Below are 18,170 nucleotides of genomic sequence, written 5' to 3' on the forward strand. Positions count from 1 at the left end.
AAAAAATAATTGCCAGTTTTGTAGTTAAGCTGCGACCGGAGGAAAATGAGGTCTAACAGAAGTATATGCTAGCAGGAAGCAGACTTCTTCCTCAGGTAGTTTGTGTATTTCCACCTTGTGGAAGGTGGCTGCACGCTGGGACACCTCATGATACTAACTGGTGTCATCTGCGGCTGAATGATTAGTTGAATAAACATCCTGTCTATATCAGCAGGGGGTTCTATATCGTAATCATACCAGGGGTCCTCATGTGGTTGTGTCTCGTAAGAGGGGCACAGAGACCTTGGACTTTCTACATCCCTGCAAGGAGAAGATTCTGTGGGTGAATGTATCATAGGGTCGACAGATAGTAAAGGAGAGGTGTTTTGTGGTGCAGGAGGCAGATAAACATGTGGAGGAGGAGAAGGCAGTGGTGTAGGAAAAGTGGCCTTGTCAAGGCACCAACACTTCTGGGTCTTCAGCTTGGAAGGTGGTTTAGTGCCTCCTCAAAAGTTAATTTCATTTTAGGAGGACCAGGTCTCTAGGATTGTTCGGAGGCCTAGAAAGGATCAGACCAGTGCCAGGCGGGATGTGTATTTGATACTGTGAGAAAACAGGGCTGATTGCAGAGGCCCCCTAACTTTTTGCCCCCATTTTCCACTTTATGCTGGTGTTTTCCTGACTCTGATGGTGCCCTGGGTACTGCTAACCAGTCCCAGGGCCTGTGCTCTGTGTAAAATGGATATGCAAATTAGGCTAATTATAATTGGCTAAGTTAACCTACCTATAAGTCCCTAGTATATGGTAGGGCATGTAGGTTTAGGGACCACAGCATAGGTGGTGCACACCTAGGTGCACTGCTGAGGTGCCCAGTGTCATTTTAAAAGCAAGCCTGCCTTGCTGGCTGCTTTTAAATTAAAGTTATATGCAAATTCGACTTTGGAATTAAAGGTACTTCCAAAGTCTTAAACTACCTTATTTTTACATATAAGTCACCCCTAAGGTGTGCCCTATGTGCCCCTAGGGCTGGGTGCCATGTAACTATAAGCAGGGACTTTATAAAAATAGATTTATAAGCCCTGGTGAGGTAAAAACAGCCAAATTCGTTTTTCCCTCATTGAAGTAAATGGCCTTCATAGGCTAGAATGGGCAGACTTTATTTTACATTTTAAAGTCTCCTTAAATGTTACATACCAAGAATTTGGTATCAAATTAATTGTTGTAATAAGTCCCACAACTTCCAGTTGTTGGATTTAATATAACTTGTTCAGGTAAAAAGTTTAGACTTTACCTAAAAAGTTGCCAATTTCAGCTCTGCATTGTTTTTGCTACTGTGCTCTGATTGGCCAGCCTGCAGCAGCTTCTGCCAGGCTGCCTTGATGAGGTGTGAAGTGGCCTGGCTTCACACAAAGGAATGTGCTTGGGGGAGAGAATCTCCCCTCAGCAGATGGTGAGGCAGGAAGGGGGAGGGCTGCCAAACTGGTCTTCAAAGGCAGAGAAGGACATCTGGAGCACCCAGCAACACCCCCACATCCTGCAACCCCAGACAGCTAGGTGCCCCCTTGATTAGATTAGGAGAGGGCAGGAGAGGGGTGTGTTTATGATTTTTAGCCACACCAGTGGGTGAGCTCAGCCAGATGTAACCTCCAAAAATCAGATTCAGCCATGTTGGATTTTTAGAGACTGTTGCCTTTTGGGATGGATTTTTGCCACACTTCCCAGGAAGTGGTCATCACAGGGGGACGACCCTGTACCTGATTGGAGGACCAGGACCCCCCTGCTTTTCACCCAGGAGCAAGGATAAAACTGGCAGACCTGCCCCCACACCTCAGATCCCCGCCAACTTTCAAGAAGAAGGAACTTAAGGAGAAGAAGGACTGCCCTGCTGGACCCTGGCCTGCACCTGGACCCTGCACTCAGAAGGACTGCACCAGCTGCACACTTGGGCTTCACCACAAGAAGGACTTTGCCTGGCTTCAACTGGTTCAAGGAGGGACTCCCTGTTTGCTACAGGTGAAAAAGTGCTATCCAGAGTCCCCCTGCACCAACTCCTAAAATAAGAGACCAGTTGACCACTGCCCAGTGGCCAAAAAGGAGTTTGCGCCAGGTGCATTCTGGGAGTTGAAGTCCGCACCCCCCAAAGACCATCACAGAACTTCTGGACCCTTGGGGTGAGCTGTGGACCCCAAAAGAACCTTAAAAGAACATCTGGGTGAAGCCCCAGAAGTTTAGAAAAGATTTGAGAATTTTTGTAAAAAAGCTCCAGAGAGGGACCGACCCGCCGCGGAAATTCTAGCCGGCTTGCCTCAACCGCGACCCGGCCTGACTTCGTGGTTCGTCCCGGTAAAGAAAAACATCCGAAAAAGAGACTAAGTCCGAACGTAAAAAGTTGACCGGGACCTTCCAGCCATCGTATCCGAGAAGGGCTCCACGGACGTCGGATCAAGATCCAGGTTTACCCCGGTCGAAGGATTTTCATCTCGAAAAAACGACTAAGTCCGAAGGTAGAAATCACCACCGAGGAAACCCACATCGCGTATCCGGACAAGGGCTTCAGGAGGTCGGATTCAACTGGCAGGTTCGTCCCGGTGAATAAAAACTTCAAAATAAAGACTAAGTCAGAAGGTAACTTTTTGACCGAGGCCTCCCGCGACCTGTAGCCGAGCAGGGCTCCATCGCGGTCGGCCTGAAAGTTTGACTTTGCCCCGGTCCTGGTGCAACCAGATGACCCGATTGGCGCTTTTTGTTTCTAAGCGCTAGAAAAATAATAATTCTTTAAAAATTCATATCTCCAGTTCCCCTGAACCGATTTTAATCGTTTTTGTGTCATTTTAAAGATAAAAATATAAACTATTTTTATAAATTGGTTTTGGATTTTTAAACTGTTTCCTGTGTTTTATTTAATTACTGTTTTGTGATATTTGAATGCTTTACACTTTGTCTCCTAAGTTAAGCCTTGACGCTCGTTGCCAAGCTACCAAGGGTTGAGCTGGGATTAATTTACTGAGACCTAACTGTACCTAGGTGGAGGTTAGTGGCTTGTTGCTAGGTGTAGGTACCTACCTGCCCTACCAATAACCCATTTTCCAACAGATACTGTCTGGTGTCAAGATAGTCATGTAGGAGCTGAAGTATTGGCTGCTCAAAGTCCTCTGAAGCAGGGCAAGATGCAGATGTAGATGGCACCTTATCTGGAGCCAAACGTTTAAGGCCCATGCAGCGCCAAGGACGATTTCAAGCCCAGTGGCTTTGGCTCTGAAGAAGGTATCTCTGGTTCCAAAACAGTTTTCTGGGCTGTTCTTAGGGCCGGTGCCAGTGTAGCTGCAGAGGTGGATGGTTAAGGCTTGGAGGCAGAATTTGGCACTGAAGTATGGGTGAGTCGGGTCCAAACTCACCACTAGTTGCCGATCATGGCCTTGTGGCAGTACTGATCCAGAAGCCTCATGAGTTCTTTGGGAGCTCGAGGCTTTGACTTTCCGAAGAGGTAAATGAAAAGGGGTTGAATGGTGGGTGCTGGTGCTCCTCATGAACACCTTAGGCTGTCCTTCTGCCAACAGTCGGCTACTCCTACTCCACGTCAGAGTAGGAACTTTCAACTGACGACAGCTCCATGACTTCTCCACTGGCGGTCCCCAGCTGCTTGGCGTCCTCGATGTCTCTGTTCCCCCAGAGATCAGGGGTGACCTCCTCCTGTCAGTGGTATAGAGGCTGAGGCGATGTGCTCAGCAGTTCCGAAGAGTCTTTACTGCAGAACGAGAGAGATGACGTAGAAGTCTTCTTGATAGTATGGAGACAAGCAGAGGTTACCGACTAGCTGGAGGTCTGTACTCTGGTACTAGGAACGAGGCTTGGGGCAAAACTAGAACCTAACCCTTTCCACCCCAAGACAATTCTCATGGGTCAAAGATGAGGTCCTCAAGGTGAGGCCCTTGAAGAAAACTGTTCTACCTGAGGTAGGAGAATCCGACTAAGTGATTGTTACTCTTCTGGCAAGGAATGGATCCGAGTGGCCCCACCTAGAATACCATGTGGCGTTGAACCGGAGCTCAAAGGGACATGTCTAAACCAGACAGCGGTAAAAAATAATCTAATAATGGAGCCGATGCCCATGTGCATTATCAGCAATAGGTGGCGCCATTGTACCTTGTGTCTCAGAGAGACTTCTTCGAAGAAAAACTACTTGTACACATCCAAACCCACTACTAGATGGCAGGAGTATGCACAGCATGTGTATCTACAGCTACTCAAGTCACAAACCCATCTTTCTGTAAGATACTCAGCCTGTTATCAGCAGGGCAAAATGTGTATTACACCACAAGATAGATGTGTATAGCAAGAGAATGTCATAATTGCTGCTTCTATGTAAATATTGATATTTATGTACAGGGGTTTAGTTCAGCCATTAAAAGTTTACCAAGTGTCATGTTTATATATGTATGTATAAGTTAATTTCAGTTGTTATAAAAAAATATATATTCCTTTCACCCTTTGTCCCATCCATTCATCCTCTAAGTCATCCCAAAACTTTCCGACTAGTATGACCCAAACTAGTATGACTGACTCAAGCCTTTCTGACTAGTATGAACTCCCAAACATTTTTCTCAAACTTCCCCTTCCAGCCATGTGACCCAATTAACAGCACACAACCACTACTTACAACAAGCACTGGCAAAATCAATAGGTCTTACCTATGGATGAATGTGATTGGCGTGGACGGGGGTGGGGGAAGATAGGGGTGGTTTAGGGTATGTAATGGGACGGTTTAAAACAAACAAAAATAGTTTCATATCACTTACACACCATGACCACCGCCGCCCCCACCACCCCCAACGCCTCGTCTGTCAGTTGGGAGGGGGAGAATAAACAGAGACAAGTGAGAGGAGAGAAGAAACAGGGACAGGAGGATAGTTGGGAGGGAGAAGAAACTGGTTGGGTAGGCAGGGGGGAGGCGAAACAACAGGGATGTGGTGTGGAGAAGGTAAAACAACAAAAGTGCTGTGCATGACAGGCAGAGGGAGACTAATCAAAATTAATTCATCTGTGATTGGTTCATGCGCCAAAGAAAGAAAAGGAAGTGACACATGGTAAGCACTGCACAATTAAAAGGCAGCAAACAATGACAATGATGCCAACGAATGGTGAGCAATGGGACGGGTCCAAGATAATTATGGAACACAAAAAGTCCTGCAAACGACAGCACATGCATTAGAGAAAGCTCATGCAGATCAACCGAAAAACAACTTACTGCTTACCCTTTCAAATACATTACCATCACTACTCTACTAAACACACAAGAAATCAAGAGCAAACACATAACAGATACTAATACACACAAGGAAAAAAAAAAAGCTCTTACTAATCTACCATCTATTAAACTTTAAACCTGAGTTCCGGAGTAGCGTCCTGCTTGCTGCAAAGCACTTCAATGCCTTGTCAGGGGTAGTAAGGTCTATAAAATAAAAATGTTACTTACATCTGTAAGCAACAGTTGATGTTATGAGGCGCTGTAAATTCACTTCCTGGGCATACTCGTGCCATCTGGTGTTGGTCTCAGAGGCATGTAACTTGTTTTCCTTAGAAGAAGTCTTCGAGTCACAAGGTATAGCAACTCCACCTATTACTGGCAATGCACATGGGCATTCTTTCCCTTGATGGATTTTTTCTCCACAAGAAGCATGAGAATGGAAATGAAGCGAGGGATAAGAAGATTACCACATGAAGAATGAAGAGAGAAAGAAGGGCATCTGCAGAAATGAAAAGCTTCAGGGGAGAAGGATAGGCAAATGTGAATTTACAGAACTACAGTCCACAAACAGATGCTTACAAGGTAACCTTCTGTTCATGGGATGTGTACATACACATGCTGTGCATAGACTGTAAAGCAGTTCTCCCCCAAGTGATGGCTAGCTGAAAGACTTTACAGAGCACTGGAAAAGTGTCTAAAGTAAAGTCTGGCCAGCTTCTGTGTCTTCCAGAATGGGGTTGTCCTGTCAATGTAATACATGAGTGCGCTTTTGAGACCAACTCTGGATGTGGGAAGAACACTTCAATAGTCTTGAGATGGAAAGAAGACATCAACTTGGGTAGAAGTGGGGGGTTTGCCCTTAAATACTATCAGTGTGAACCTGGAAGAAAGTTTAATCAAGGGTAACAGCCTGAAGCTCACTCACACGACTGACGGAGGCTATCTTCCAGTAATGGAACTTCAAAAACCATGAGTGAAGTGCTCCAAAAGGAGGGCCCATAAGACTGGTGAGAGATGTGTTGAGATTCCACACCGGGGTAGGTGGCACCGTGGGTAGAATGACTCTTAAGTCCTTCCATTAAGGATTTAATAACCTAAACCCAGAGTGAATTGTGTGTTCCTGTGCTAAAGGACAGCTAAATGAAGTCTAATGGAAGCATAAGTGAGGCCTGACTTTTCCAAGTGGAGCAAATAACAGACACGGTCTTGGACTGCTGCTTTGAGAGAGTTAATGTGCCTGGTGTAGGAGGCTGGACTGGCTTGTAGTGGGTACCAGAGGTACTTAGACAGGTCCAGTTATCCCTTATTAGTGTAGAAGAGGTGTTTCTAGCAGCTTAGGCTGATAGAAGGTAGCTATGGCAAAACAGCTAAGGCTGAACTAGGAGACATGTAAAGCTCCTACTATACCACTGGTGTCATGTGCACAATATCATAAGAAAACACAATACACAGAAGTACTAAAAATAAAGGTACTTTATTTTTATGACAATATGCCAAAAGTATCTCAGTGAGTACCCTCAGTATGAGGATAACTTATATACACAATATATATGTACACAAACCAAAATTATGCAGGTAATAGCAAGAAAAGTAATGCAAACAGTGTAGAATTACAACAGATTGCAATAGGAGCACATAGGTATAGGGGCAATACAAACCATATACTCCAAAATTGGAATGCGAACCACGAATGGACCCCAAACCTATGTGAGCTTGTAGAGGGTCGCTGGGACTGTAAGAAAACAGTGAGGGTTAGAAAAATAGCCCACCCCAAGACCCTGAAAGGTAGGTGTAAAGTGCACCTACTACCCACAGAGAGCACAGAAGTCGTGATAGGGGGATTCTGCAGGAAGAACTAACACCAGCAATGCAACAAAAGTGGATTTCCGGACCTGAGTGCCTGTAAGACAAGGGGACCAAGTCCAACAGTCGCGACAGTTTCGAGAGTTGGCAGGAGCCCAGGAAATGCCAACTGAGGGTGCAAGGAAGCTGCCACCGGTTGGAAGAAGCTTGGAGTTCTGCAAGAACGAAGAGGACTAGGAACTTCCCGTTTGGAGGATGGATGTCCCACGTCATGAAGAAGCTTGCAGAGGTGTTCCCACGCAGAAAGACCTCAAACAAGCCTTGCTAGCTGCAAGGGTCGCGGTTAGGGTTTTTGGATGCTGCTGTGGCCCAGGAAGGACCAGGATGTCACCACTTGGATGAGGAGACAGAGGGGGCGCCCAGCAACGTAGGGAGCCCTCACAGAAGCAGGCAGCACCCGCAGAAGTACCTGAACAGAAGAAAAGTGAACCGGAGTCCACCCGAAGTCACAAAAGGGAGTCCCACGACGCCGGAGGACAGCTCAGAAGATTGTGCCCTGCAGGTTAGAGTGTCGGGGACCCAGGCTTGGCTGTGCACAAAGGGAATCCTGGAAGAGTGCACAGGAGCCAGAGCAGCTGCAAATCACACGGTACCCAGCAATGCAGTCTAGCGTGGGAAGGCAAGGACTTACCTCCACAAAACTTGGACTGAAGAGTCACTGGACTGTGGGAGTCACTTGGACAGAGTTGCTGAGTTCCAGGGACCACGCTTGTCGGACTGAGAGGGGACCCAGAGGACCGGTGATGCAGTCTTTTGTTGCCTGCGGTTGCAGGGGGAAGATTCCGTCGACCCACAGGAGATTTCTTCAGAGCTCCTGGTGCAGAGAGGAGGCAGGCTACCCCCAGAGCATGCACCACCTGGAAACAGTCGAGAAAGCCGGCAGGATGAAGCGATACAAGGTTGCTAGTAGTCATCGTGCTACTTTGTTTTGCAGGCGTCCTGAGCAGTCAGCGGTCGTTTCTTTGGCAGAAGGTGAAGAGGGAGATGCAGAGGAACTCTGGTGAGCTCTTGCATTCGTTATCTGGTGAGATCCCCAAAGCAGAGACCCTAAATAGCCAGAAAAGGAGGTTTGGCTACCTAGGAAGGAGGATTGGCTAGCAAGAGAGGTAAGAGCCTATCAGAAGGAGCCTCTGACGTCACCTGCTGGCACTGGCCACTCAGAGCAGTTCAGTGTGCCACAAACACCCCACATGGAAAAGATGGAGTGGACGACGTTGTCGTGTAGAACCCACTCTTGGTTTTCGTCCATTGCTCGGCTGACCGCATCCGCTTGGACATTCTGTATGCCTGGCAGGTGAGTTGCTATTATTTTTAAGTTCCTGGCTAGAAGCCAGTGCCAAATTGTTTGGGCCTCCGTAGACAGAGTTCTGGATCTGGTGCCCCCTTGCTTGTTCAATTAATACATGGTTGCCATGTTGTCTGTTTGTAGAAGCAGAGTATTCGCAGTCAATGCGGGGAGGAAGGCCTTGAGCGCAAGATGGACTGCATGTAGCTCTAGGAGATTGATGTGATAATCTCTCCTTCTGCGACCAAGAGCCTTGAATCTGTAGGTGATCCATATGTGCACCCCATCCGAGCAATGATGCATCCATGACTATCGTCTGGGTGGGAGGCTGTTGGTGAAATGGCATCCCTTTCAGGAGATTGCTCGGAGAACACCACCACTTGAGGGATTGAATGGCATGAGGAGAAAGAAGGATGCTGTCCTCCCAATTGCCTACTAGTTGATTCCATTGGTTTTCCCGGCACTCCTGTAAAGGTCTCATATGGAGGCTAGCGTTGGGAGTGAGATAGATGCAAGATGCCATCGACCCCAGGAGAGAGGATACCATCCTTGCAGTGGTCTGAGGGACTTTCGAGTAGCTGCCACTTCTGGAGGATTGATAAACGTCGCTCCTCCGAAGGAAACACCTTTGCTTGAGTGGTGTCGATGATGGTGCCTAAGTAGTGCAACCTCTGTACAGGTGATGTCGTGGACATGGAGAGATTAACCTGAAGGCCCAGTTTCTGGAGTAGTTGGTAGGTCCAATTGAAATGCCGTTGGGCCTCTCGGGATGTGGATGCTTTTATGAGCCAATCGTCTAGGTAGGGATAGAAAAAGATCCAATGTTTCCTTAAATGGGCTGCCACCACCGCCATGTATTTGGAAAACGTCCTGGGTGCTGACTTGAGGCCGAAGGGTAGCACTGTATATTGGTAATGGCTTTGTCTAACGAGAAATCTTAAGAACTTCCGATGTTTTTTGACCACGGGAATGTGGAAGTAAGCATTGCGGAGATCTATTGAACAGAGCCAATCGCCTTAATGAAGTTGAGGATAGATTTGGTGTAAGGATAGCATTTTGAATTTTTCTTTGCAAATCCATTTGTTGGCTATTCTTAGATTGAGGATGGGTTGGAACTCGTGATTTTCTTTTGTCAGTACCAGGAAGTACCTTGAATAGATTCCCTTTCCTTGCTGGTTCATTGGAACAGGTTCTATCGCCTTCTTTTGTAATAGGGTTCTGACCTCTACTTTGAGAGCGTTGAGGTGGTATTTTACCGGCTTGGGTATAATAGAAGGCAGAGGGTTTCTGAACCTGAGAAAATAGCCATTCTGCACAATATTCAAAACCCAAGCGTCTGATGTTATGCGTTGCCACTCTTCCAGGTAATGCGAAATACCCACTCCGGTAGGGGGAAATACCGGAAGAGGGGGAAGTAAGGATTCAGGGTTTTGACGCTGATGTTTGACGTCCTCCTTGGGCGGTCTGTGGCGTGGAGCGACCCCTTGTTTGTTTTCGCTGGGTCGAGAACGGTCTCTGGTGTTGTTGGTGCTGGGATCTAGGCGGCACCCATTGCGGAGTTTGAAGCCTTTGAGAGAAAAATCTACGGTGGTAGGGACAGAAAGTTTTCCGCTGTTCTCTTGGCTTCTCTATGCCCAATGCCTTAAGAGTGTCTTGTTCCGTCTTCATCCTAGACATCTTATCGGCCGCATGAGACCCAAACAAAGTGGAACCTGAAAAAGGAAGGTTCTGTATCCTTTGTTGCGCTTCTGGCTTGAGTGAAGTAAGGCGTAGCCAGGAATGTCTTACTAAGGATACGCCATGACAATAACCATGAGCAGATAAAATGGAAGAATCCGCAGCCACACTAATAACCTGGTTGGAGACCATGACGCCTTTCTTTACAATTTCAAAGAAATCCTCCTTTTTGTCTTTGGGAAGGTGATCGGCAAATTGTTGCATAGAATCCCAAAGGGTGCGATCATATCTGCCCAAAAAGGCAGTGGCACTAGCCGCTTTCATGGTGATGGCTGATGTTGAGCAAACTTTGCGGCCTGCAGCATCAATCTTTCTACTCTTCTTGTCTGGTGGAGAGGAGGACGAAGGAGATGTTGAATGCAGCTTTTTGGCAGCCACGATTACCACCGAATTGGGCACTGGATCCGCCCTCAGAAATAAAGGGTCCTGCTCAGGAGGACGGTATTTCTTTATGAGTCTGGAAGGTGCAGTCTTGGTTGTGGACGGTGTAAGAAAAATGTCCATTGCCGGTTCCAGTAACCCTGGGACCAACGGTAGTAATGGCCTAGCCGAAGAACGCTGGTGTAATGTCTCAAATATGATAGAGGGTGTTGGAGTGGGTACTGCCAGGGGGATGTTAAGCTTGGTAGCACCGCAAATTAATACCTCCTGAAAAGTATTCACATCATCTATAGGCGACACTCGCGTACACGGGGAGTCAGATAACGTCGGAGAGTAATCTCTTCATCCACAAGAGGAGTGCCTACGGTGGGAGCGAGGAGACCTGTGATCCAAGTCATGCCGATGACTGTGTCTAGACGCAGAGGAACGTCTCGAGGAATGACACGAATGTCCTGTGGATCCTGCAGGAGTTACAGGGGCCGCCTCAGAAGATGGCATCGGAGGAGGAGCTGCAGATGCCAGAGGTGTCGGTGGTAAAGGAGATGGCTGAGGAGAAGGTGGCAATAGAATCAGAGAAGCCGAGGACTCAGAAATGGTGTAAACTCTCCTTGGTCTCTTTGAATGCATTCTAGACGTTGACAAGCTTCTAGACGTCGAAGTAAGACGTCGACGTGTACCTCTCGACGTTGATTCCTCACGCCGTTGGGAGCCCCACGATGGCGATCAGCATCGACGTCGGTGGGATGACGTTGATTGTCTCTGACGACGAGCACTGTCCCTCGACCTTCCCTGTCGTGTCGACTGTGACCTCGACAGAGAACTCCTTGACAGCGAATGTCTGTGCCGTCTCGTCGACGATAACGCTCACGGCGGCGAGAGAAGTCTCTTCCTCGACGGTGAGCTGGTTCTCGACGGCGAGCATGTCGGCGCTGTTCCTTGTCTCAACGTCGTCAGGGACCTGTGTCATTTTTTAGCAGATTTGGAAGCTGCTCCAGAGGACAAAGTCAGAGCCCTGGTGGAAGACTGACCTTACCCTCGCTCTGTGGTCTTGCTTGTGGATTGTGCCCTCCGTCTACTGTCCTCCTTGGCCTGAAGGCAAATTATCTCCCTGTCACGCAGGGTGCGCCTAGAGAAGGTTTTACAGATGTCACAGGCATCAGGTTTATGAGAAGACGGCAGGCAAATAATACAGACTTGATGTGGGTCTGTTTTAGCCCTTTTTCTGCCACAACTAGGGCACTTCACAAAAAGTGAAGGCATGTTGATGGAATTTACATTTCTGTCCGAATTTGACCCCCCCCAAAAAAAAACAAGACAGAAAACACTCAAGCTGGTTGAAAGACGTCGAGTGAAAATGAAATCCAAAGGATTTGTGTGAAATTTAGTCAAAAAAACCTATCAATAGGTGGAGCTCAATGCTTCAGGGTCCTGTCAGAAGGAGCCGGAAAAAAGAACTGAGGCAACTGCCTCTTGCTATGCATGATGGGATACAGGAAGTCTGTCTCTTCTTAAAGGCACAGCTCTATTTTCACTCTGTATAATGGCAGCCTATGGGCTACACTGCCCTGCATTGCTTCATCCTTATATAAAGTTGTAAAAAGGTTTGTGAAAGATTTTTTCTGCATCATCTGTAGAATATACATGTTTTTTAATGTATATCTATACTACAGTACCCTTTTTTCAACCAAAAAGAATGAACAATTTGGCCTTTGTAGCCTTTCCTCTAGGCGAACATCCACACTTAAGACGACATTTCAGAACAGTGCTCCGGGGTCCCCGCAGGCGTGCGGAACTATTCAGTACTTAGGACTATACATGGAAATCCCCTACGAGAGAATCTTCCTTTCTTGTCGCAATTTCTTCTTCCTCGACTCAGGAGTTCTCCCCTAGGCTTCCAGAGCCAACAGCAGAAAAAAAGAAATTTGAAGGCAACAGCATAGAGGGATTTCTGGGGCATACATCTGACGCCACACAAGGATTGATTAAAGGGTTGAAAGGGTGATGGATAAGAAGCAACTGGCAATAAAAAATTTTTTTTTTTTTTTTAAATCATAGTGGACCTTAAGTAACTCATCTATAAACCATGGGCCACTCCTTTAGTTTGGATTCTCCAGAGTCGATCAATAAGATTACAGCATGACATACTCAATGAGCCAAAGAAACTGGGTTGAGTCAACATGGGGATCATAATGTGGGTTTTAGAAAACGTTCAATTTAAATGTAATGTCTGTGTGAGTGAAAACGGAGTAGTGTGCCTTCAGAGGGCATGGGGAAGGGGGTGGGGTATCAGTCTGTACGAGTATAACCTTGTCACCGTGTACGTTTAGAGTGAGCAGCATGTCTTTGTGAATGCAAGGTACAACACATTAAAGTCAGACTGCAAAAAACTACGTTATTGGTTGACTGGGATGTAAAACTTAGCCAAAAAGCAACCGCAATTCTAGTTGGGGTACATGCCAGGCAAAGCCTAAATTAATCTTTGCTAATCCTCTGGTAGCTAGGCACAGAGCAGTCAGGCTTAACTTAGAGGCAGTGTGTAAGGTATTTATGTAACACTTAATACAGTAAAATAGTGAAAAACACTACAAAAAAGATTCCGCACCAGGTTAAAAAAAAAAATATATATATATATAGATTTAAATGTAATAAATAATCAAGACCTAAATGAAAAAAAATTCAATAAGTAGAACTGGGGATACTGAATATCAAAGTTTTCAATATAAGTAGTGCCAAGAAGCACTATTCGAGATATCAGGTCGTGCAGGAACGGGACAAAGTCAAAGGTTATGGGGAACCGCGATGGAGCGCGGGACGGGTACAGGGACCCAGTTAGGCCCGCTGAACTAAAGTACCTTAACCCTTGTTGCAGAGCACTGCATGAATCCACATCAAAGATGAATCGCGCAGCCGAGTGGATGCATTGGTTCCAACCTGCAGCGTGGCTATGATGCAAGATCCTGTGGCGTCAACGTCTAGGATCCCATCCACAGGGCTTGCGATGTGAAGGCTGGCGTTGAGGATGCTTTGCGCAGTAGAGCGGTGAAGCTGCCGAGTTTTGGTGTCGTCATCATTAAAGCTGCAGTCAACGGAAGATGCAGGGAGCCTGCGGCAGGTGAGGCATCACAAAGTGGCGGTTCCAAATGCAATGCATTGAACGTGAGATGCGGAAGGCGGTGGCAATGAAAGTCTGTTGCGACCGGTCCAATCTATGCAACAGTGGCAATGCGTCTGTTCTGCTCGAAGATATGTGGCTCAGCAGCCGAAATACGCTGCTCAGCATAGGATGCATTGGTTCCATTGAGAAAGCACCCTTAGCCCACTTTCAAGGGTCCAGGACTGTGGTAGCACTACTTGGCAGGGTAGAGTAACAGATGGCAAACTTCAACTGCAGAAGCAGGGTGGTTGGAAGTTTTTAGGACCATGAAACTTCAGATCAGGAGTCCAGTCAGGTAGCCCTTGGAGTCATTCTGGGTTCAAGTAATGGAGGCCCATTCCTTCTCACCCAGGCTGGGGAATAGCAGACAGCAGCACAGCAAGGCAGAAGTCCAGCAAAGTAGCAGTCCAACAGAGTGGCAGTCCTGTGATACAGCAGTCTTCCTTCCTGGCAGAGTACTCACAGGTCCAGAAGTGTACTGAAGTGGTGGTGTCAGAGGTCCAGTACTTATACCCAGTTGGGCCTTTGATGTGGGGGGAGGACTCCAAGCCTATGAAGTGAAAATAGGTCCTGGCCTTCCTGCACTGGCTTCAGACCCACTACAGGGGGATATGCAGCCCCTTGGGTGGGGACAGGACACAGCCTATTCAGGTGTAAGTGAGGCTGTGGCAAGCTTCTCACTCATCTTCTCAGGATGGCTTATCAAGTCACACCTATGCTCCCATTGTGTGTGTGGCTGCCTGGGGGGAATACACAAAGCCCAGTTGTCACCCACCCCAGTCATGTGATCAGAGAAGCAGCAGGCACCAAATGGGTGAAGTAAGAAAATGCCAACTTTCTAAAAGTGGCACTTTCATAACTGCATTTAAAATCCAACTTTACCATAAATTGGGATTTGGAATTGTGACTCCAGAAGCACCAAACCCAAAATGTTTCTCTCTTCCAGATTGTGAATTACACTTAAAAGATGTACTATGGTAATTCCAATGTTATCCTATGGGAGAGATAGGCCATGCTGTAGTGAAAAACAACTTCAGAAGTTTTTCACTACCAGGAATATAAAACATAAGTCTTGTCCTGCCTTTTAGATACACTGCACTCTGCCCTCTGGGTTGTGTATGGACTACTTTAGAGGTGAGATATGTATAAAAATGGAAGGTTTGGGCCTGGCAAAAATGGTTATTTTGTCAGGTTGACACGGCAGTGTACACCTGCACACAGAGGCTCTGCAAAGAAAGGTATGAGCTATGGTTTACGGGCTTCATAAGTGGGTGGCACCATCAGTGCTGCAAGCCCACAAGTAGCATTTAATTTAAGGGCCCTGGGCATATGTAGTGCACTTCACTAAGGGCTTAGAAGTTAATTAAATATGCTAATTGGGGATAAACCAAGATTACCATGTTTAGGGGAGAAAGTAGCAATACCAGGAAAAGCTAAGTCAGAAAAATGGAGGAGGTAGGCAAAAAGTTGGAGAGACCACCCTAAGGCTGTCAGATCTAACACAAAACTAGTGGGACTACCAATGCTTATTGCATATATTGGCAGTGCTTCTTTATAACTGGCATCCTAGCCCCTATGGTAGTAATGCGAATGCCTGGGATTCAGTCGATGTTAATGTTTATGCTCACTAAAAGTTGCATCACCCTGTTTAAGGAAACTAAACAATACTGTTGGCTTATGAAACACATGACACCTAAACAGACACATGCCAACTGACTACACCCCACTACAACAGATATGTCGGAGCAGAGATGTTAATTAAGAAATTATTAATGACTATGTGTGTATATTAATGAGAAAAATGCATAGAGAAATTAATTGTAGAAAATAATGTGCACGTTTGAAAATGTGCCCTTGGGGAGTGATCACCATATGACCTAAGGTGACTAAAATATGCAAAAAAATGAAATATGAGAAAAATGTAGTAATATATCATAATAATGAAATGCATAACCTCTGTTTTGTATTAAGTCAGCTGAACCAGAGGCCTAGTTTCACTGGGCCTTGCTCGCTCTGAACATGGAGAATACTAACACCTTGCAAAGGACTGGTAACCACGACCAGAGACCTTGAACCGCTCAGAGTTCAAGTTGCTTAGCTAGAATATTCTGCAATGTACCGATGGACAGGAGAAGGTGAAGAGAATTTGATACAATTATGTGTAGTGTAGGCTAAATGTACTTTCCCAGGACCTGAACAATAGGGGCAGTGACTGGAGAGCAATATGCAACAATTTTGATACCTGAAGAGCCGGATGATGTCCTCATCGCAAGAAGAACCAATCAGCTTTCTGTGGATTGAACTGTACGCAAATTAAAAGATCTGGTAAATAAAAACTATAGGTTAGAGTGATATCTGCTGACCGAATGACCAATTAGCAATTAGTGGGATGGACTGGAAGACCCTAATAAAAAGTCATGACAAGGGGCTAAGACTTCAGAATTTAGGCGAATCTGGGGAGAGATTGATGACGTCAGTAGACGCTGTCCGAGGTGCTGATATTGGGCTCATACTCTGTGAGCCTGATCTGTAGCTGACTATTTAATGACCTGAAGACGAAGACTGACTTGTTGCTGATCCATCCTGGATAGGTAGCTATGAAAATGTGACTGGCTTATTTGTGCCTTTCTTTCTAGGTACCAACTGCGCTGTTTATAAAGATTCACACTTAGGTAGATTTTTCCAAATTAATTTTTTCTAAATTGTTTTTCCGCATGAAGACCCCCATGCTAATGCTAATCTTGGTTACAGAGGCAGTTAGGGGTGATGTTGATGGTGACCAGTGACTGACTAACCTAATTGCTGAATTACATTATTAATGCTGATATTCATAAATTATGGTGTAACTTAGTCGCATATGTTTTCTTTAAGAGATAATGTCTTTTAACTGATGAATTAATAAAGAGTTGATTTGAATAAAGTTTGAACTAACAGATGACTTAGAATTGTAAGCAATAGGAAATAAAACTTGTTAACCCTTTTCCTGAGTAGTGGTTATTTCTGCTTAATATGGTTTATATTGTGGTTTCATAAAGTGTTTATTGAATCAATAACCAACATCAATAATCAAGATAGTCACTGCATGACTAGGATACTCCATGCGATTCAAAAGGTTAATCGACCTATACACGTCCCCTTGTAAGTTTACTTACTATGGACCAGGCACGATAGCAGATACTATAGATATCAAATTCACAGATAAATCCATCCAAGGATCAGACTACAGCATGCTATCCCACCCTCACTTATATAGCTCTTTTTTCAGAATTTGTCAAGCGTTTCAAGGAACCAAAGCATGGGCAAGGATATCCCAACCAAAATGCCACTCTTGCAGCCTCTGTAAAACGCCACCATAATAGCACCCAAGATCACGGGACACGCTACACTCATGCCATGAAAGGCTCTTCGCCTAAGGGTATGTAGCAAAGCGCCTGAACAAAAGACAATATTATATGGGTGTCTTTGTAGATTAACTACCTGGCACAACAACCTCACCACACAAACGCTGGACCAATTAGAAATTTTTTAATCTGTTAATTTCCTAACACCATACAGGAATACTTACCTGTGGGAACCTAATTTCCAGTACTACAGACAACTAAGCAGCTGCTTACAAAGCAGATTAGAAACAATACCATAATATATGCAGGTCTCTCCTGTTTTGCAATAACCTTAATATTTGGGGTCAATCCAGGGGACATGTTTTTGGGATTCACAAAACATCCACCTCTTTGCTATACTCCAAACTGGTGGATTAAGAGGCCAGACTAGTGGTAGCAAAATATTGTATGCGGATGACACTGACTTACACTGGGCTGAACTAATGCTTACACAACAAGGCTGTGAGGGAAGCTAAACTGAAATTCGCATTTTTCAAAATCCTACATTAATGAAACTGGTCCCACAAAGCTCAAACGGAGCAGGGCTTCTTCGAAGCAATACATGCTGGCGATGCGGTGGACAGGGATGCATTTTACTTCATTTTATGGTACCATAATAAACTGAACCCATATAACAAACACTATTTAGAGCTAGTTAACATAGGTACCATCAGTATGTTATCATCAATACACTAAGCATTACTACCCGAAGTAGAGGATATTTGCAGGATAAAACAACTATTCACACATATGGTTTGCAATCGTATAGCGTGGCCAAAATATGCATACTTCGCCACTGGTGTCAGCCAACTGAGGTCACGCAGAGTTAGTGCACCAACTACCAAAATCAATGATGAGCTTACCTTTATCTTGTCCCACAGGTTCCTCATGAAGAATGCTGTGTAGAACCGGGTTCTTCCACACTCCCTTCTCTTGTGATAGGGTATGTAAGAAATGTAATTCCAAGTTGCCATTCTCCACCAACCTTTGATGAGACCCCTTATAAAAGAGGCACAAACAAGTGTTAATAAACCAAACCGGACTGGTAATGTGAATAGAGTATCAATGGATTCAAAGCGAGATCAACTAAAATATTTAAAACATTTACCAGTAACAGTTTTATTACTTTCAAGTAAAAACATTTCT

The 18,170-nt window shown here is 45.5% G+C and overlaps 1 protein-coding gene across 1 annotated transcript in view; it reads right to left on the bottom strand.

The window, feature by feature from the left end:
• ZNF292 (zinc finger protein 292) overlaps positions 1-18,170 on the bottom strand; it is a 219,832-nt gene that overhangs the window by 109,087 nt on the left and 92,575 nt on the right. Inside the window, exon 4 of the mRNA XM_069235570.1 lies at positions 17,888-18,023. Within this exon, the coding sequence (XP_069091671.1) occupies positions 17,888-18,023 (136 nt within the window). The remainder of the gene's footprint in view (positions 1-17,887; positions 18,024-18,170) is intronic.

This window comes from Pleurodeles waltl, chromosome 5, assembly GCF_031143425.1.
Source record: "Pleurodeles waltl isolate 20211129_DDA chromosome 5, aPleWal1.hap1.20221129, whole genome shotgun sequence".
NCBI classification, from domain to species: Eukaryota; Metazoa; Chordata; class Amphibia; order Caudata; family Salamandridae; genus Pleurodeles; species Pleurodeles waltl.